At 50.7% G+C, this 21,902-nt stretch overlaps 1 protein-coding gene across 3 annotated transcripts in view; it reads left to right on the top strand.

Moving 5' to 3' along the window:
* Positions 1 to 21,902, top strand: part of NAP1L4 (nucleosome assembly protein 1 like 4) — a 109,580-nt gene that overhangs the window by 71,938 nt on the left and 15,740 nt on the right. For all 3 annotated transcript variants that reach the window (XM_075326573.1, XM_075326571.1, XM_075326572.1), the window contains exons 7-12: positions 3,310 to 3,381; positions 3,707 to 3,846; positions 4,540 to 4,685; positions 13,696 to 13,718; positions 21,205 to 21,321; positions 21,683 to 21,712. In XM_075326573.1, coding sequence (XP_075182688.1) covers positions 3,310 to 3,381; positions 3,707 to 3,846; positions 4,540 to 4,685; positions 13,696 to 13,718; positions 21,205 to 21,321; positions 21,683 to 21,712 — 528 coding nt within the window. The remainder of the gene's footprint in view (positions 1 to 3,309; positions 3,382 to 3,706; positions 3,847 to 4,539; positions 4,686 to 13,695; positions 13,719 to 21,204; positions 21,322 to 21,682; positions 21,713 to 21,902) is intronic.

Below are 21,902 nucleotides of genomic sequence, written 5' to 3'. Positions count from 1 at the left end.
ACTCTCTTGAAGCCGCCTTTCGAGCTTTTGAAAGTTGTTTCCCTTTCCGTATTTCACAGAAAGTGGCCTTTCTAGTAGCGGTCACGTCTCTTCAGAGAGTGTCCGAGCTAGCAGCGCTGTCATGCAAATCTCCATTCCTGGTCTTGACCAGGACAAGGGGGTTCGGCGTCCGATTCCGGACTTTCTCCCTAAGGTGGTATCCCACTTTCATCTCAATCAAGATATCTCCTTACCTTCTTTGTGTCCTCATCCAGTCCATCAATTTGAAAAGGATTTGCATCTGTTGGATCTGGTGAGAGCACTCAGGATCTACATTCCCGCACGGCGCTCCTGTGCCGCCCGGATGCACTCTTTGTCCTTGTCGCTGGTCAGCGTAAGGGGTCGCAAGCTTCCAGATCCACCCTGACTCGGTGGCTCAAGGAACCAATTCTTGAAACCTACCGTTCTGCTAGGCTCCCGGTTCCCTCAGGGCTGAATGCCCATTCTACCAGAGCCGTGGGTGAGTCCTGGGCATTACGGCACCAGGCTACGGCTCAGCAGGTGTGCCAGGCACCTACCTGGTCGAGTCTGCACACTTTTACCAAGCATTATCAGGTGCATACCTACGCTTCGGCAGACGCCAGCCTAGGTAGACAAGTCCTTCAGGCGGCGGTTGCCCACCTGTACGAAAGGGCTGTTTGACAGCCCTACCACGAGGTATTCTTTTACCCACCCAGGGACTGCTTTTGGACATCCCAATTGTCTGGGTCTCCCAATGGAGCGACAAAGAAGGGAATTTTGTATACTTACCGTAAATTCCTTTTCTTCTAGCTCCAATTGGGAGACCCAGCGCCCGCCCTGTTTTCTTAGGGTTTTTTTCGGTACACATGTTGTTCATGTGAATGGTTGCAGTTCTCCGATGTTTCTTCGGATTGAATTGGTCTTTAAACCAGTTATTGGCTTTCCTCCTTCTTGCTTTTGCACTAAACTGGTGAGCCAGTGATCCCACTGGGGGTGTATAGCCAGAAGGGGAGGGGCCTTACACTTTTGAGTGTAATACTTTGTGTGGCCTCCGGAGGCAGTAGCTATACACCAATTGTCTGGGTCTCCCAATTGGAGCTAGAAGAAAAGGAATTTACGGTAAGTATACAAAATTCCCTTCATCCTGGTGCGCTAATAACTGTTTTACTCCATGGCCGTTTGCCTTACCCACTTTTCTTTCATTCCTTCAATCCGGAATGGACAAGGGTTTGTCACTTGGCTCTCTCAAGGGCCAAGTATCGGCGCTCTCCGTGTTTTTTCAAAAGCGCCTAGCCAGGCTTCCGCAGGTCCGCACGTTCCTGCAGGGAGTTTGCCACATAGTCCCACCTTACAAGCGTCCGCTGGATCCCTGGGATCTTAACAGGGTGCTAATGGCTCTTCAGAAACCACCTTTCGAGCCGCTGAGGGATGTCTCTCTCTCACGTCTTTCGCAGAAGGTGGCCTTTCTAGTGGCAGTCACATCACTCCGGAGAGTGTCTGAGCTTGCAGCGCTGTCATGCAAAGCTCCCTTCCTGGTTTTTCACCAGGATAAGGTGGTTCTGCGTCCTGTGTCGGAATTTCTCCCTAAGGTGGTATCCCCTTTTCATCTCAATCAGGATATCTCCTTGCCTTCCTTTTGCCCTAATCCAATTCACCAGTGTGAAAAGGATTTGCACTCTTTGGATCTTGTGAGAGCACTCCGGCTCTACGTGTCTTGCACGGCGCCCCTGCGTCGTTCAGATGCGCTCTTTGTCCTTGTCGCTGGCCAGCGTAAGGGCTCGAAGGCTTCCAAGTCAACCTTGGCTCGGTGGATCAAGGAACCAATTCTCGAAGCCTACCGTTCTTCTGGGCTTCCGCTTCCTTTGGGGCTGAAAGCCCATTCTACCAGAGCCGTGGGTGCGTCCTGGGCATTGCGGCACCGGGCTACGGCTCAGCAGGTGTGTCAGGCAGCTACCTGGTCTAGTCTGCACACTTTCACGAAACACTATCAAGTGCATAGCTATGCTTCGGCAGACGCCAGTCTAGGTAGGCGAGTCCTTCAGGCGGCGGTGGCCCACCTGTAGGAGGGAGTCGTGTCGGCTCTTTTTATCGAGGTATTCTTTTACCCACCCAGGGACTGCTTTTGGACGTCCCAATTGTCTCGGTCTCCCAATGGAGCGACAAAGAAGGGAATTTTGTTTACTTACCGTAAATTCCTTTTCTTCTAGCTCCTATTGGGAGACCCAGCACCCGCCCCTGTGCCCTTCGGGCTGTTGTTCTTTTGTGTACACATGTTGTTCATGTTGAATTGTTCTTTTGGTTCATGGTTTTCAGTTCTCCGAACATCCTTCGGATTGAATTTACCTTAGACCAATTTATAAGTTTCCTCCTTCCTGCTTTTGCACCAAAACTGAGGAGCCCGTGGTCCACGGGAGGGTGTATAGGCAGAGGGGAGGGGTTACACTTTTGTGTGGCCTCCGGAGGCAGAAGCTATACACCCAATTGTCTGGGTCTCCCAATAGGAGCTAGAAGAAAAGGAATTTACGGTAAGTAAACAAATTTCCCTTCTTTGGAACAATATAGAATTATTTCTAATATGCCGGATTTTTCGGATTATAAGACGCACTTTTCCTCCCAAAAGTTTGGGAGTAAAATTAGGGGGTTCGTCTTAAAATCCAATGTAGCTTACTGGGAGGTAGAGAGTGGGCGCGGTGGTGGGGGCTATGCGGGCAGCAAGTGTCCCAGATGCTCTAGCTTCAAATAATGGCGCCCGGAGTCGGCGCCTGCTTAGATGGGGCTCAAGATCTCATCTGTGCACACGCTGCCTCTGGGCGCCATTTCTTTGAAGCCCGCACCGCCGACAGACAGCACCTGGGACACTCTCTGCATCACTCTGCCCTACCACAGCACCTGAAGAATCGCCCTAGTCGAGATCTCCTCCCCCCCTCACCCACCCCTTCCTGCTCTGTTGCTGCCTCCGGTAAGATATAAGACACCACTGCGGAGTATAAGACTGACTCAATTTTTATTTTTTTATTTTTTTGTTTTTTTTGTTTTTTTTTTAGCAACCTCCATGTCTAAATATTGGGAGCGTCATAATCTGGCGCGTTTCAGAATACGAAAAATAAGTGTGTGTGTGCGCGCGCACATACACATCTTTTGCTTTTACTGTTTATGGGTGTTTATCACTGAAGGCTTATGACACATGGACTATCTTGGTAATGATGGTTGACTTCTTGTCCATGTGATGGGAAACATTAAGTCCTTTTAACTCTTTGACTTCTGTGTTAACGTATTCTTCTTTTTTTTTTTTTTTTTTTTTTTTTTCAGGAATACGATGAGCCAATATTAAAGCACTTGCAGGATGTAAAAGTGAAGTTCTCTGAGCCAGGGCAGCCGATGGTGAGTACTTTGGGATTTTACTCGGCTGATTTCTAGTGTATAGGCCATTGATAATGCCGGTAATGTCAGCTATTTATTATTTATTATTTTTATTATTATTATTTATTATTATTATTATTATGCACCATTAATTCCATGGTGCTGTACATGAGACGGGGGTTACATACAAAATACATATGTTGCTTGTGCTTAGATCACCCATGTGCGGTTACAGCTCAGTCACAAATTTCTAGAAGTCTAAATGATTAATAATACACTTAAGTATGTTATATATTATATTATTATATATGATTAATACTTTTTTTTTTTTTTCTTTATTTTGCAGTCTTTCACATTAGAGTTCCACTTTGACCCAAATGAGTATTTCACTAACGATGTACTGACTAAAACTTACAAGATGAAGTCTGAGCCGGACTCTGCAGATCCCTTTTCATTTGAAGGCCCTGAAATTGTGGATTGTGATGGGTAAGGTTGTTTGAGGCCACTGATTTATATTGTCTACTACCTGTGTATACACAGGGGGCCTGAAAGTCCTGCTTTCAACTTCCCAAATTGGGTGAGAGGAGCAATTCTTGACTCTTGCTTGTTAATACTGTCAGCATTTCAAATAAAATACATAGAGGTTGTCCACTACTTTTACATTGATTCCCTATCCTAAGAATAGGTCAATGTCTGATTGGCTGGGGTCCGACAACTGACACCCCCACTAATTGACTGTTTTCAGCGGCAGCTGGAAATACTCCATTCTAGAGCTGCCCCGTCAACTGATAGCGGCTGGGTTGCTGCACATATGCCTCCCATTCAAATCAATAGGAGGTGGATGTGCTGTACCCGACCACTATCAGAAGACTGAGCAGATCCGGAGCTGAGCATTTCCAGCTGCGAGCGCCAAAGACAGCTGTACAGTAGGGGTCCGGACCCCGACCGATCAGACATTGACTATGACCTATCCTAGGCATAAGCCATCAATGCAAAAGTAGTGGGCAACCTAAAAATGATGCATCCTGAGCTCAGCATCTCCGCTTTCTTTAACACCACCTGCAGATTGTCTTAAGACACCTGATGGATCCATTTTAAAGGGAGTGTGGGAGATGTTTCAGCACAGGATCAATCTGATAGTTTTCATCCATGAGAATATATATTTTGTTCTGATAACAGATGCACTATCGACTGGAAAAAAGGCAAGAATGTTACAGTTAAAACCATAAAAAAGAAGCAGAAGCACAAGGGACGCGGCACCGTACGGACTATAACCAAACAAATTCCCAATGAGTCTTTCTTCAACTTCTTCGGTCCAATCAAAGGTAAATCACAAAGTCCCATTACCTGAAATCTGCTGGTGTCCTCAGCTTGACCCACTTGGTTTGGCAGTAGAAACTGCCAGAAATCGGATTTCTTTGTCGCTCCATTGGGAGACCCAGACAATTGGGGTGTATAGCTATGCCTCCGGAGGCCACACAAAGTATTACACTAAGTGTAAAGCCCCTCCCCTTCTGCCTATACACCCCCCGTGCTCCCACGGGCTCCTCAGTTTTCATGCTTTGTGTGAAGGAGGCAGACATGCACGCATAGCTCCACAGCTTAGTCAGCAGCAGCTGCTGACTATGTCGGATGGAAGAAAAGAGGGCCCATAACAGGGCCCCCAGCATGCTCCCTTCTCACCCCACTCTTGTCGGCGGTGTTGTTAAGGTTGAGGTATCCATTGCGGGTACGGAGGCTGGAGCCCACATGCTGTTTTCCTTCCCCATCCCCTTTAGGGCTCTGGGTGAAGTGGGATCCTAATCGGTCTCCAGGCACTGAGACCGTGCTCCATCCACAGCTCCTGGGGACTCTGCTGGATAAGGAGCCGAGTATCGTCAGGGACAAGGCCCTGCTACTTTAAGGTACTCCAGCATTGCTGGGTGTGTTAGTGCGCCGGGGACCGCAGCGCTGACCGCGCTTGTGCCATCACACACTGCAGCGTGGCTGGGTGTGTTAGTTTATGGGGACTACCGCGCTGACCGCCGCTGCCATTTTTACACTGCGGCGCGGCTGGGACTGTTAGTGCGCCGGGGACTACCGCGCCGACCGGGCTTATACGCCGGCCGTGCTTATAACTTTAGTCCCCGGCTTTTGCGGCCTAGTCTCACTCTTTTCCCGCCCCCAGGCCTGCCAGTCAGGGGAAGGGCGGGACGCTGTACGAGAAGTCAGCACTGAGGGCTGGAACATGCTTTGCATATTCCACCCCCCTCACTGTGCACAGTGGGGCACCAGATTCCCGCACTTTCTGGGTCACGCCCACGGCTCCCTCCTCTCCTCAGGACGCCGGCAGCCATTCCTGTCAGCTCTTCTGACGCTGGAGAGGGGAGACAAGCTCGGGGAGACCCAGGCAGGGATTCTGGTGACCACACAACCGCTTTGAGCGGGCGGTAAGCAGCACCTGAGGTGCTGGCCCAACTTGTGCAGAAGTGTACTTATAGATTCTATGATTATAGGCTATACTTTACACTGTATGGTGCACGGTTGATTTTTGGCTATATAGCCTCCTGGATTGCTCAGGGGAGACAACAGCATGGCGTCCACAAGAAGCAAGGGTGCCAAAGCACAGGCTTACTATGCTGCCTGCGCCGCATGTACGGCTATACTACCGGCAGGTTCCACTGACCCTCATTGTGTGCAATGCTCGGCCCCTGTGGCACTTACTCAGCCGGAGCCTCTGCTAAGGGTGGCCCAGGGGGAACCACCTGCTAACACTGTCCAGGTGACAGGGACGGAGTTTGCAGTTTTTACTGAAAGACTTTCTGAGACTATGGCTAAGATACTAGAAGCTTTGCAGTCCAGACCGGTATCTCAGACCATGGGCACTGTGGAATCATTGCTCCCTGGTTCCCCTCAGTTGGAACAACAATGTCCTCCCGGGGTGTCTCATAGATCCCAGGGTGAGGTCTCTGACACAGACCGCAGCCCCAGACCGCCTAAGCGAGCTCGCTGGGAAATTCCCTCGACATCATCACATTGTTCAGGGTCTCAGCGGGAGGACTCTCTGTATGATGAAGCGGAGGTAGCTGATCAGGATTCTGATCCTGAGGCCGCTCTCAACCTTGATACTCCTGATGGGGACGCCATAGTGAATGATCTTATCGCGTCCATCAATCAAATGTTGGATATTTCTCCCTCAGCTCCTCCAGTAGAGGAGTCAGCTTCTCAGCAGGAGAAATTCCGTTTCAGGTTTCCTAAGCGTACGAGTGTTTCTGGACCACTCTGACTTCAGAGAGGCAGTCCAGAAACACAGAGCTTGTCCAGATAAGCGTTTTTCCAAGCGCCTTAAGGATACATGTTATCCCTTCCCCCCTGACGTGGTCAAGGGCTGGACTCAGTGTCCCAAGGTGGATCCTCCAATCTCCAGACTGGCGGCTAGATCCATAGTTGCAGTTGAAGATGGGGCTTCACTCAAGGATGCCACTGACAGACAGATGGAGCTCTGGTTGAAATCCATCTATGAAGCTATCGGCGCGTCTTTTGCTCCAGCATTCGCAGCCGTATGGGCACTCCAAGCTATCTCAGCGGGTCAAGCGCAAATTGACGCACTCACACGTACGTCTGCGCCGCAAGTGGCGTCCATAACCTCTCAAACGTCGGCATTTGCGTCCTACGCTATTAATGCTGTCCTGGACTCTGCGAGCCGTACGGCGGTTGCAGCCGACAATTCGGTGGCAATACGCAGGGCCTTGTGGCTACGGGAATGGAAGGCAGATTCTGCTTCCAAAAAGTGCTTAACCGGTTTGCCATTTTCTGGCGACCGCTTGGTTTGGTGAGAGGCTGGATGAAATCATCAAACAGTCCAAGGGAAAGGAAACATCCTTACCCCAGGCCAAACCAAACATACCCCAACAGAGGAGGGGACAGTCGAGGTTTCGGTCCTTTCGGGGTGCGGGCAGGTCCCAATTCTCCTCGTCCAAAAGGCCTCAGAAGGATCAGAGGAACTCCGATTCATGGCGGTCTAAGTCACGCCCTAAAAAGACCGCCGGAGGCGCCGCTACCAAGGCGGCTTCCTCATGACTTACGGCCTCCTCACACCGCATCCTCTGTCGGTGGCAGGCTCTCCCGCTTTTGCGGCACCTGGCTGCCACAGGTAAAAGACCGTTGGGTGAGAGACATTTTGTCTCACGGTTACAGGATAGAGTTCAGCTCTCGTCCTCCGACTCGATTCTTCAGAACATCTCCGCCTCCCGAGCGAGCCGATGCTCTTCTGCAGGCGGTGGGCACTCTGAAGGCAGAAGGAGTGGTGGTCCCGGTTCCTCGTCAGCAACAGGGTCATGGTTTTTACTCCAACCTGTTTGTGGTTCCAAAGAAGGACGGGTCTTTCCGTCCTGTCCTGGACCTAAAACTGCTCAACAAACACGTAAAGACCAGGCGGTTCCGGATGGAATCGCTCCGCTCCGTCATCGCCTCAATGTCCCAAGGAGATTTCCTTGCATCGATCGATATCAAAGATGCTTATCTCCACGTACCGATTGCTCCAGAGCATCAGCGCTTCCTGCGCTTCGCCATAGGAGACGAACACCTTCAGTTCGCGGCACTGCCGTTCGGCCTGGCGACAGCCCCACGGGTTTTCACCAAGGTCATGGCTACAGTAGTTGCGGTCCTCCACTCTCAGGGTCACTCGGTGATCCCTTACTTAGACGATCTGCTGGTCAAGGCACCCTCTCAAGAGGCATGCCAACACAGCCTCAACGCTACTCTGGAGACTCTCCAGAGTTTCGGGTGGATCATCAATTTTCCAAAGTCAAATCTGACACCGGTCCAATCGCTGACATATCTTGGCATGGAGTTTCATACCCTCTCAGCGATGGTGATGCTTCCTCTGAACAAACAGCGGTCACTGCAGACAGGGTTGCAATCTCTCCTTCAAGGTCAGTCACACCCCTTGAGGCGCCTCATGCACTTCCTGGGGAAGATGGTGGCAGCAATGGAGGCAGTCCCTTTCGCGCAGTTTCACCTGCGTCCTCTTCAATGGGACATCCTACGCAAATGGGACAGGAAGCCGACGTCTCTCGACAGGAACGTCTCCCTCTCTCAGGCAACCAAAGCTTCCCTTCGGTGGTGGCTTCTTCCCACTTCTTTATCGAAGGGGAAATCCTTCCTACCCCCATCCTGGGCGGTGGTCACGACGGACGCGAGTCTGTCAGGGTGGGGAGCAGTCTTTCTCCACCACAGGGCTCAGGGTACGTGGACTCAGCAAGAGTCCTCACTTCAGATCAATGTTCTGGAGATCAGGGCAGTGTATCTTGCCCTAAAAGCGTTCCAGCAGTGGCTGGAAGGCAAGCAGATCCGAATTCAGTCGGACAACTCCACAGCGGTGGCTTACATCAACCACCAAGGCGGAACACGCAGTCGGCAAGCCTTCCAGGAAGTCCGGCGGATTTTGATGTGGGTGGAAGCCACTGCTTCCACAATCTCCGCAGTTCACATCCCGGGCGTGGAAAACTGGGAAGCAGACTTTCTCAGTCGCCAGGGCATGGACGCAGGGGAATGGTCCCTTCACCCGGACGTGTTTCAGGAGATCTGTTGCTGCTGGGGGATGCCGGACGTCGACCTAATGGCGTCCCGGCACAACAACAAGGTCACGGCATTCATGGCACGATCTCACGATCACAGAGCTCTGGCGGCAGACGCCTTAGTTCAGGATTGGTCGCAGTTTCAACTCCCTTATGTGTTTCCTCCTCTGGCACTGTTGCCCAGAGTGTTACGCAAGATCAGGGCCGACTGCCGCCGCGCCATCCTCGTCGCTCCAGACTGGCCGAGGAGGTCGTGGTACCCGGATCTGTGGCATCTCACGGTCGGCCAACCGTGGGCACTACCAGACCGACCAGACTTGCTGTCTCAAGGGCCGTTTTTCCATCTGAATTCTGCGGCCCTCAACCTGACTGTGTGGCCATTGAGTCCTGGATCTTAGCGTCTTCAGGGTTATCTCAAGAGGTCATTGCCACTATGAGACAGGCTAGGAAACCAACGTCCGCCAAGATCTACCACAGGACGTGGAAAATATTCCTGTCGTGGTGCTCTGCTCAGGGTTTTTCTCCCTGGCCATTTGCCTTGCCCACTTTTCTGTCCTTTCTTCAATCCGGATTGGAAAAGGGTTTGTCGCTCGGCTCCCTTAAGGGACAAGTCTCTGCGCTCTCTGTGTTTTTTCAGAAGCGCCTGACCAGACTTCCACAGGTACGCACGTTCCTGCAGGGGGTTTGTCACATCGTCCCTCCTTACAAGCGTCCGTTAGAACCCTGGGATCTGAACAGGGTGCTGATGGTTCTTCAGAAACCACCGTTCGAGCCAATGAGGGATATTTCTCTCGCACGCCTTTCACAGAAAGTGGTTTTCCTAGTAGCAGTCACTTCACTTCGGAGAGTGTCTGAGCTAGCAGCGTTGTCATGCAAAGCCCCTTTCCTGGTGTTTCACCAGGACAAGGTGGTTCTGCGTCCGGTTCCGGAATTTCTCCCTAAGGTGGTATCCCCCTTTCATCTCAATCAGGATATCTCCTTACCCTCTTTTTGTCCTCATCCAGTTCACCAATGTGAAAAGGATTTGCACTTGTTAGATCTGGTGAGAGCACTCAGACTCTACATTTCTCGTACGGCGCCCCTGCGCCGCTCGGATGCACTCTTTGTCCTTGTCGCTGGCCAGCGTAAAGGGACACAAGCTTCCAAATCAACCCTGGCTCGGTGGATCAAGGAACCAATTCTCGAAGCTTATCGTTCCTCGGGGCTTCCGGTTCCCTCAGGGCTGAAGGCCCATTCTACCAGGGCCGTGGGAGCGTCCTGGGCCTTGCGGCACCAGGCTACGGCTCAGCAGGTGTGTCAGGCAGCTACCTGGTCGAGCCTGCACACTTTCACGAAACACTATCAGGTGCATACCTATGCTTCGGCAGATGCCAGCCTAGGTAGGCGAGTCCTTCAGGCGGCGGTTGCCCACCTGTAGGACGGAGCCGTTACGGCTCTATTATGAGGTATTATTTACCCACCCAGGGACTGCTTTTGGACGTCCCAATTGTCTGGGTCTCCCAATGGAGCGACAAAGAAGGGAATTTTGTTTACTTACCGTAAATTCCTTTTCTTCTAGCTCCAATTGGGAGACCCAGCACCCGCCCCTGTTTTTTTGTGTACACATGTTGTTCATGTTGAATGGTTTCAGTTCTCCGATATTCCTTCGGATTGAATTTACATTAAACCAGTTTATAATTTTTTTCCTCCTTCTTGCTTTTGCACCAAAACTGAGGAGCCCGTGGGAGCACGGGGGGTGTATAGGTAGAAGGGGAGGGGCTTTACACTTTTAGTGTAATACTTTGTGTGGCCTCCGGAGGCATAGCCTATACACCCAATTGTCTGGGTCTCCCAATTGGAGCTAGAAGAAAAGGAATTTACGGTAAGTAAACAAAATTCCCTTCATCTCAGTAGTGCAGATTTTTGTCCCTACTCCCTAAATTGCAGTATGTCTTTTGATCAAAATTAATTTGTTTCCCAAAATTTTAAGGATTAACAAAATTGCATAAGCCATTGACTAATTTTATGGGGGGTTCAAGAATGGTCAGAGGATCCAATAAAGTAGTTCAGAAGCATAAAGTGAATCTTTGAAACATTAGCGTATACCAAATGAACAATAGGATTATTGGAGCAGTGTCCGCACATGTTGCAGGAGTTGTCCACTACTAGGACAACCGCTTCTGACTCCCCATGTTCACCAAAGGTAAAATAATGAAGCCTATACTCCCCTTTTGTACTGGCACTGTTCCAGCAGTGTCCAGATTGTGGTGTCGGGGGCTCACGTGAGGTTGTGACATTACGTGAGCCCCATGTCCAATCAGCGCCGGCTTCCTTCTCCCCGCTTTGGGGTCAACAGGAAGTGAGCAGTCGCAGTACTCGCTTCCTGTTTAACTCATTTGGTGCGAGGGCAGGTGTCACGAACCACCGGGGGGGTCACTCAGAAATCCCCCGCGCTGGCTACCAGTACGTCACAATCGGGGGGTAACAAGTGGGGGTCACCCCTCCTTTATACCTCCCGACCGACAGACAGAGCACGTGACGCGCTCTCTAGCGCCCCTCTTATAGTCAGGCCAATTATGGAATTGCCCGACAATAAGCAAGGAGGCCGCTATACTACTTATGCCGATTATTGAAGGGTCCCCGGTGAGAGTAGGGTATATATTCCCCCGACCTCCGCGGGCGGAATATATAAAACCTCCCCGAATCTCACTGGCCTCCCCACAATAATCCTTGGCACAACTCGCTGCCACCAACCGCTTCACGGTAACTATTAGCCGAACACACAGACGTGGGATTCAAGATCGAGATAACAGAACAGCCCAAGATTAATTATATAATTTAATCGGCCTAAAGCCACACTAGAAACTACAATATATACAATAGGGAATCTACAGAATATACATATGTCAGAGTACAGTTACAATCAAAGCATGGGTTACAAACAGGCATACACAGTTCCAGCAGTTACCTTGTGCGTCTGGCCACAGGGGGGCGCTGTAGACCAGGTTTCCAGGAACTCCCTCACAGGTCTTTCCCAACCAGGCCCCCGAGCAAAAGAACACTGGAAAATGGCCGAAGTAGGGTTATCAACCTGGGCAAATCCAGGTCCCCTCCTACCTTAGTGACCTCAGAGGGAGCACTGCTCCACCCCTGGCTGGAGTTATGGACAAAATCCACAACATGGAATATGGCCATAACTTGGCCTGGGAGCGTCGTAGGCGGACGCCGACGCTCTCATTGTGACAGCTATGAATTTAGCTACAGAACGAGAGGACTCATGACTTGTCTACTAGTTCCCCATTGGCTGATATCACGCCTGGGGTATTTCCCCAGGTCCTGCTCCCATAAAAAGGGTGTGCCAGCATCGTCCGCATGCGGAGACACCATTTTTATGGTTGCCATATTTATCGGAAATATGGCTTGCGAGATATGAACCATTTTTTACTGGAGTCGTCCTGTCTGGATACTTCCAAGCTTGCTAACTAGATAGCAGCCCCTACTACAGGGTCACGGCAGGGAGTCATCCTGTGTCCATTGTTCCCACATCACCTAATCTCCATATCACAGGAGATGGCCATGGGATGTGTTGCTAGGATGTGACACCTTCACAGATGCTGGACATCTGAGAACAAGAAGGGAGGGGGCACTGCCATGGAGTGATGAGAGCGATTATGACTGGAAGTCATAATTCATCTTCATATCCCAGGGTTTGCCTCACACTCGCTGCCACCAACCGCTTCACGGTAACTATTAGCCGAACACACAGACGTGGGATTCAAGATCGAGATAACAGAACAGCCCAAGATTAATTATATAATTTAATCGGCCTAGAGCCACACTAGAAACTACAATATATACAATAGGGAATCTACAGAATATACACATGTCAGAGTACAGTTACAATCAAAGCATGGGTTACAAACAGGCATACACAGTTCCAGCAGTTACCTTGTGCGTCTGGCCACAGGGGGGCGCTGTAGACCAGGTTTCCAGGAACTCCCTCACAGGTCTTTCCCAACCAGGCCCCCGAGCAAAAGAACACTGGAAAATGGCCGAAGTAGGGTTATCAACCTGGGCAAATCCAGGTCCCCTCCTACCTTAGTGACCTCAGAGGGAGCACTGCTCCACCCCTGGCTGGAGTTATGGACAAAATCCACAACATGGAATATGGCCATAACTTGGCCTGGGAGCAGGATTATTGGAGCAGTGTCCGCACATGTTGCAGGAGTTGTCCACTACTAGGACAACCGCTTCTGACTCCCCATGTTCACCAAAGGTAAAATAATGAAGCCTATACTCCCCTTTTGTACTGGCACTGTTCCAGCAGTGTCCAGATTGTGGTGTCGGGGGCTCACGTGAGGTTGTGACATTACGTGAGCCCCATGTCCAATCAGCGCCGGCTTCCTTCTCCCCGCTTTGGGGTCAACAGGAAGTGAGCAGTCGCAGTACTCGCTTCCTGTTTAACTCATTTGGTGCGAGGGCAGGAATAAGGAAACCAGGTCTAATTTGGACCCGGGGCTCGCATGACGTCAGACCCGCTGGACTGACACCGGCCAGGGAGGGGAGTATAGGCTTTATTTTACCTAGGGAAAACCTGGCAAATCAGAAGGGATTGTTTTAGTAGTGAACAACCCCTTTTTAATTCTGTCACTATTGCCTCATTATAAATGTGTAGCTGTAGTACATCTGATTCCCTGGTATCTTTGCCCCTTGCATTACCTTTATGGTATGATGTCTGCACCAGATATTATCTGCATGTGTTGATCCTGTTTTTTATTTTTTATTTTTTCTCCTTCAGCATCTGTAGACGGAGGAGAGCTGGTAAGTGAGCGATATAACTGTTGTGTAATACAGATATTGGCTTTCTTTAACCCCTTCAGCCCCCGGGCACTTTCCGTTTTTGCGTTTGTTTTTTTGCTCCCCTTCTTCCGAGAGGCGTAACTTTTTTTTATTTTTCCATCAATCTTGCCATATGAGGGCTTGTTTTTTGCAGGACGAGTTGTACTTTTAAATGAAACCATAGGTTTTACTATATGGTGTACTGGAAAACGGCAAAAAAATTCCAAGTGTGGAAAAATTGCAAAAAAAGTGTGATTGTACAATAGTTTTTGGGATATTTTATTCACGGTGTTCACTATATGGTAAAACTGAGATCTATGTGATGCCTCAGGTCGGAGCTAGTTTGTAGACACCAAACATGTATAGGTTTACTTGTATCTAAGGGGTTAAAAAAAATTCACAAGCTTGTCCAAAAAACGTGGCGCACGTTTTGCGCCGTTTTCCAAAACCCGTAGCATTCTCATTTTTCAGGATCTGAGGCTGTGATGGCTTATTTTTTGCGTCTCGACCTGAGGTTTTTAACGGTACCATTTTTGCGCAGATGCTACGTTTTGATCGCCTGTTATTGCATTTTGCGCAAAATTTGCGGCGACCAAAAAAACGCAATTTTGGCGTTTGGAATTTTTTGCCGCTACGCCGTTTACTGATCAGATTCATTGATTTCTTTTTCGCTCCTAATTGGGAGACCCAGACAATTGGGTGTATAGCTACTGCCTCCGGAGGCCGCACAAAGTACTACACTTAAAAGTGTAAGGCCCCTCCCCTTCTGGCTATACACCCCCCCGTGGGAGCACGGGTCCCTCAGTTTTTGCTTTGTGCGAAGGAGGTCAGACACGCACGCATAGCTCCACTATTTAGTCAGCAGCAGCTGCTGACTATGTCGGATGGAAGAAAAGAGGGCCCATACAGGGTCCCCAGCATGCTCCCTTCTCACCCCACTTTCTGTCGGTGGTGCTTGTTAAGGTTGAGGTACCCATTGTGGGTACGGAGGCTGGAGCCCACATGCTGATTCCTTCCCCATCCCCATTAGGGCTCTGGGCGAAGTGGGATTTTACCGGTCTCCAGGCACTGAGACCGTGCTCCATCCACAGCCCCTGGAGAAGCCGCTGGATATGGAGCTGAGTATCGTCAGGGACATGGCCCTGCTCCGTCAAGGTACTCTGTGTCCCCGTGCATACGCGCGCACACCGCAGCATTGCTGGGTGTGTTAGTGCGCCGGGGACAACAGCGCTGCTGCGCTTGTGCCATTTCCTCACTTCAGCTTAGCTGAGTGGGTAGACTCAGGGAGAACGGTCGCGCCGGCCGCTGGGACTGCGACACGGCTGGGACTTGTGGTGCGCCGGGGACTTCCGCGCTGGCCATGCATATATCACGGCCGCGCTTATTACTACAGTCCCCGGCTTTTGCGGCCTAGTTCGTTCGTTCCCGCCTCCGCACCTGCCAGTCAGGAGGAGGGCGGGACGCTGTACAGAGCATCAGCGCTGAGGGCTGGAGTCTTTTTTACATACTCCAGCCCTCACACCAGGCACAGTAGGACGCAGTTTCCCGCACTTTGTTTGTGGCACGCCCACGGTCCGCCCCTCTTCACTGAACGCCGGCAGCCATTCCTGCCTGCACGCTGAGCTGCAGAGGGGAGACGGGGAGACCCAGACACTGGATTCTACGGCCTCATACCCGCTGTTCAGCGGGCGGTAAGCAGCCCTCAAGGGCTCACCCCCACTTGTGCCGTTTGTATACTGAGTATTTTGTGTTTGCAAATACTTTGTACTGTACGGTCGCTGGTGATTCTCGGCTATATACCCTCCTAGATTACAAGGAGGCAACAGCATGTCGTCCGCAAAACGCAAGGGTGCCAAGGCACAGACATTATATGCTGCCTGTACCGCATGTGGGGCTGCTCTACCGGCAGGTTCCACTGACCCCCATTGTGTGCAGTGCTCGGCCCCTGTGCAACTTGCACAGCCGGGGCCTCTGCTGGACGTGACCCAGAGTGTACCACCTGTGAATGCTGTCCAGGTGACAGGAACGGAGTTTGCAGCTTTTGCTGACAGATTGTCTATGACCATGTCAAAGATTCTTGAAACATTGCAGTCTAGACCAGTAACTCAGACCATGGACACTGTGGCATCATTGCTCTCTGGTCCCCCTCAGCTGGAACACTTCCAAGCTCCGGGGGTGTCACATGCACCCCAGGGTGACGATTCTGACTCGGACGACAGTCCCAGACAACCTAAGCGGGCTCGTTATGAGGGGCCCTCAACTTCGTCTCACTGGTCAGGATCCCAGCGGGACGAATCTATGGGTGATGAGGCGAATGTAACTGATCAAGATTCTGATCCTGGGACCGCTCTCAATCTGGATACACCGGATGGTGACGCCATAGTGAATGATCTTATAGCGTCCATCAATAGGATGTTAGATATTTCCCCGCCAGCTCTTCCTGCGGAGGAGGCAGCTTCACAGCAGGAGAAATTCCATTTCAGATATCCCAAGCGTAAATTAAGCACTTTTCTGGACCACTCTGACTTTAGAGATGCAATCCAGAAACACCACGCTTATCCTGAGAAGCGGTTTTCTAAACGGCTTAAAGATACACGCTATCCTTTTCCCCCTGACGTGGTCAAGGGTTGGACCCAGTGTCCCAAGGTGGACCCTCCAATCTCCAGGCTTGCAGCTAGATCTTTAGTTGCAGTAGAAGATGGAGCGGCACTTAAAGATGCCACTGACAGGCAGATGGAGCTCTGCCTGAAATCCATCTATGAAGCTATTGGAGCGTCGTTGGCGCCAGCTTTTGCAGCCGTATGGGCACTCCAAGCCATTTCAGCTGGGCTTATACAAGTCGACTCGGTCACACGTACATCTGCCCCGCAGGTGGCACCATTGACCTCTCAAATGTCTGCATTCGCGTCTTACGCGATTAATGCTGTCCTGGACTCTACGAGCCGTACGGCGGTGGCGTCAGCCAACTCCGTGGTTTTGCGCAGAGCCCTGTGGTTGAGAGAATGGAAGGCAGATTCTGCTTCCAAGAAGTGCTTAACCAGTTTGCCTTTTTCTCGCGACCGATTGTTTGGGGAGCGTTTGGATGAAATCATTAAACACTCCAAGGGTAAGGACTCATCCTTACCTCAACACAGACAAAACAAGCCCCAACAAAGGAGGGGTCAGTCTGGTTTTCGGTCCTTTCGAGGCTCAGGCAGGTCCCAATTCTCCTCGTCCAAAAGGACTCAAAAGGATCAGAGAGGCTCAGATTCTTGGCGGACTCAGTCACGCCCAAAAGAGACAGCAGGAAGAACCGTTACCAAGACGGCTTCCTCATGACTTTCAGCCTCCTCTCTCCGCATCCTCGGTCGGTGGCAGGCTCTCCCGCTTTGGCGACATTTGGCTATCACAGGTCAAAGACCGTTGGGTGAAGGACATTCTGTCTCACGGGTACAGGATAGAGTTCAGCTCTCGTCCTCCAACTCGTTTCTTCAGGACTTCCCCACCGCCCGACCGAGCCGATGCTCTGCTGCAGGCGGTGGCCGCTCTAAAGGCGGAAGGAGTGGTGACTTCCGTTCCTCTTCAGGAACAAGGTCACGGTTTTTACTCCAATCTGTTTGTGGTGCCAAAGAAGGACGGGTCCTTTCGGCCCGTCCTGGATCTAAAGTTGCTCAACAAACACGTAAAAACCAGGAGGTTCCGGATGGAATCTCTACGCTCCGTCATAGCCTCAATGTCTCAAGGAGATTTCTTAGCATCAATAGACATCAAAGATGCTTATCTTCACGTGCCGATTGCGCCAGAGCATCAGCGTTTTCTACGCTTCGTTATAGAAAGCGAACACCTGCAGTTCGTAGCGTTACCTTTCGGGCTGGCAACAGCCCCTCGGGTCTTCACCAAGGTCATGGCAGCAGTAGTAGCTGTCCTGCACTCGCAGGGTCACTCCGTGATCCCGTATTTGGACGATCTACTTATAAAGGCACCCTCTCAAGAGGCATGCCAACACAGTCTGGACGTGGCACTGAAGACTCTCCAGAGTTTCGGGTGGATTATCAACTTTTCAAAGTCAAATCTAACCCCGACCCAATCACTAACATATCTTGGCATGGAGTTTCATACTCTCTCAGCGATAGTGAAGCTTCCACTGGACAAGCAGTGCTCTCTGCAGACAGGGGTGCAATCTCTCCTGCAGAACCAGTCCCACTCCTTGAGGCGCCTCATGCATTTCCTAGGGAAGATGGTGGCAGCAATGGAAGCAGTCCCTTTCGCGCAGTTTCATCTGCGCCCTCTACAATGGGACATTCTCCGCCAATGGGACGGGAAGTCGACGTCCCTCGACAGGGATGTCTCCATCTCTCAGGCAGCCAAGGACTCTCTCCGATGGTGGCTTCTTCCCACCTCATTGTCAAAAGGAAAGTCGTTCCTACCCCCATCCTGGGCGGTGGTCACGACAGATGCGAGCCTATCAGGGTGGGGAGCAGTGTTTCTTCACCACAGGGCTCAGGGTACGTGGACTCAGAGAGAGTCCACCCTTCAGATCAATGTTCTGGAAATCAGAGCAGTCTATCTTGCTCTGCGAGCCTTCCAACAGTGGCTGGAGGGCAAGCAGATCCGGATTCAGTCGGACAATTCCACAGCGGTGGCGTACATCAACCACCAAGGGGGAACACGCAGTCGGCAAGCCTTTCAAGAAGTCCGGCGGATTCTGACGTGGGTGGAAAACACAGCATCCACCATATCCGCAGTTCACATCCCAGGCGTGGAAAACTGGGAAGCAGACTTTCTCAGTCGCCAGGGCATGGACGCAGGGGAATGGTCCCTTCACCCGGACGTGTTTCAGGAGATCTGTCGCCGCTGGGGGATGCCGGACGTCGACCGGATGGCGTCACGGCACAACAACAAGGTCCCGGTTTTCATGGCACGGTCTCACGATCACCGAGCTCTGGCGGCAGACGCCTTAGTTCAGGATTGGTCGCAGTTCCGACTACCTTATGTGTTTCCACCTCTGGCATTGTTGCCCAGAGTGCTCCGCAAAATCAGGTCCGACTGCCGTTGCGCCATTCTTGTCGCTCCAGACTGGCCAAGGAGGTCGTGGTACCTGGATCTGTGGCATCTTACGGTAGGACAACCGTGGGCGCTACCAGGCCGTCCAGACTTGCTGTCTCAAGGGCCGTTTTTCCATCTGAATTCTGCGGCCCTGAAACTGACTGTGTGGCCATTGAGTCCTGGATCCTAGGGACCTCAGGTTTATCTCATGATGTTGTTGCCACCATGAGACAGGCTAGGAAACCATCCTCCGCCAAGATCTACCACAGAACGTGGAAGATATTCTTATCTTGGTGCTCCGCTCAGGGAGTTTCTCCCTGGCCATTTGCATTGCCTTTTTTTTTCTTTCCTTCCTGCAGTCTGGGTTGGAAAAAGGTTTGTCGCTTAGCTCCCTTAAAGGACAAGTCTCTGCGCTATCCGTATTCTTTCAGAAGCGCCTGGCGCGACTTCCTAAGGTACGCACGTTCCTGCAAGGGGTTTGTCATATCGTTCCCCCTTACAAGCGGCCATTGGAACCCTGGGATCTGAACAAGGTTCTCATTGCTCTCCAGAAGCCACCTTTCGAGCCTATGAAGGAGATTTCCTTTTCTCGGCTTTCACAGAAAGTGGCTTTTCTGGTGGTGGTCACGTCTCTTCGGAGAGTGTCAGAGCTGGCGGCGTTCTCTTGCAAATCTCCCTTCCTGGTGTTTCACCAAGACAAGGTAGTACTGCATCCAATTCCAGAGTTTCTTCCCAAGGTGGTATCTTCCTTTCATCTCAATCAGGATATCACTTTACCATCTTTGTGTCCGCATCCAGTTCACCAATTTGAAAAGGGTTTGCATCTGTTGGACCTGGTGAGAGCACTCAGGATCTACATTTCCCGCACGGCGCCTCTGCGCCGTTCGGATGCACTCTTTATCCTGGTCGCTGGTCAGCATAAAGGGTCGCAAGCTTCCAAATCCACCCTTGCGCGGTGGATCAAGGAACCAATTCTTCACGCCTACCGTTCTGCTGGGCTTCCGACTCCTTCTGGACTGAAGGCCCATTCTACCAGAGCCGTGGGTGCGTCCTGGGCATTGCGGCATCAGGCTACGGCTCAGCAGGTGTGCCAGGCGGCTACCTGCTCGAGTCTGCACACTTTCACCAAGCATTATCAGGTGCATACCTACGCTTCGGCGGATGCCAGCCTAGGTAGACAAGTCCTGCAGGCGGCGGTGGCCCACCTGTAAGAAAGGGCTGCCTGACAGCCCGATCACGAGGTATTCTTTTACCCACCCAGGGACTGCTTTTGGACGCCCCAATTGTCTGGGTCTCCCAATTAGGAGCGAAAAAGAAGGGAATTTTGTTTACTTACCGTAAATTCCTTTTCTTCTAGCTCCAATTGGGAGACCCAGCACCCGCCCTGTTTTTTCTTAGGGTATTTGTTTTTCGGGTGCACATGTTGTTCATGTTGATAAGTTACGTTCTCCGATATTGTTATCGGATTGAATTTGTTTTTGAAACAGTTATTGGCTTTCCTCCTTCTTGCTTTTGCACTAAAACTGAGGGACCCGTGCTCCCACGGGGGGGTGTATAGCCAGAAGGGGAGGGGCCTTACACTTTTAAGTGTAGTACTTTGTGCGGCCTCCGGAGGCAGTAGCTATACACCCAATTGTCTGGGTCTCCCAATTGGAGCTAGAAGAAAAGGAATTTACGGTAAGTAACAAAATTCCCTTCTTTATATTTTGATCGGGCATTTCTGAACGTGGCGATACCAAATGTGTGTATTTTTTATTTTTTTAACCCTTTAATTTTCAATGGGGTGAAAGGGGGGTGATTTGAACTTTTAGGGGTTTTTTTGGTTTTTTTTTTTTACCTTTTTTTTATTTTACTAGTTCCCCTAGGGGGCTATAGCAATCAGATCGCTCGCTCTATCTGCAGATCTCAGCTACAGAGCTGAGAACTGCAGATTTGCTGCTTCACTTTCAATGCCGGCTGTATTCCGGCATTGAGAGGAAGTGAGTCATGTTGGCTACAGGCGTCATCACATGACCCTGTGCTACCATGGCAACCACCGAAAGTCACGTGATCATGTCACGTGACTTCCGGCAGGGGCGGGGTAAGTGACTGTCATGGCGGCACCCATATACATATCTCTGCCAGATTTTGGCAGCGAAATGTAAGGGGTTAATGGCCGCGGGTGGAAGCGATTTCCACCCGCGGCAAGCAGGCACACATGTCAGCTGTTGATAACAGCTGATATCTGCGTGGCAGGGGGCGGGGCTTACCGGCACACGATCCATGACGTACCCAGTACGTCATCGGTCGTTAAGGGGTTAATTGCTCCCCTAAACAATAAAAAAAAAACCATACTTTGTAATCTACTCGTCAAAGAGGGCTGTCCTTCTTTTTTTTTTTTTTTTTTTTTTTTTTCCCCTCCCCTTTTTTGACTGTTTTTTTCTTTACTTTTTTTTCTTTACAGGAGGAAGAGATGAATTCTTTAGCTGCTGATTTTGAGCTCGGACACTTTTTCCGGGAAAGAATAGTCCCTCGAGCTGTTCTGTACTTCACAGGAGAAGCCATTGAGGATGAGGACAGTGTACGTTTGTTGCACCTAATGTTTAGTACTACAAAGAGGTTGTCTCATCCGAAATGACTTCCTTTTTAAGAATGCATCCAACCCCAGAATCCTAAGGGCCGCTTCACACATCCGGCATTTCGCCGGCACGCATTCTGTAGAGTAGATTCATTTACAGTGGAAGTGCGACACCATGTGGACAAATGTGGTTGTGCATGAAGCACACAACCGCATGGTGTTGCGCTTCCACTGTAAATCTACTGTACTGCATGCGTGCCGGATCCGGCAAAATGCCGGATGTGTGAAACGGCCCTAAGTCGTGGTGCTGTAACAGCGTCTCTAAAAATGATTTTTTTTTTTTTTTTTTTTTTTTATTTTGTAGTTTGAAGAAGGAGAGGAAGGAGAAGAGGAGGTGAGTTCACACTGTATTTCTACTTTAAAGGAGAACCCCCTGTTCTGCCGTAGGATGAGACATCGTTTCTCCGGGGTTTGAAGAACATTAGAGAGAATAATTATGCGCTGGTATTTGTCAAGCATAAGGCATAACTACTGTGCACCCATTGAAATCTATAAATGTCTGATTGCAGGGGGAAATATTTAAA

This window comes from Anomaloglossus baeobatrachus, chromosome 10, assembly GCF_048569485.1.
Source record: "Anomaloglossus baeobatrachus isolate aAnoBae1 chromosome 10, aAnoBae1.hap1, whole genome shotgun sequence".
Lineage (NCBI taxonomy): Eukaryota > Metazoa > Chordata > Amphibia > Anura > Aromobatidae > Anomaloglossus > Anomaloglossus baeobatrachus.
This window is presented reverse-complemented; position numbering and strand designations above follow the sequence as displayed.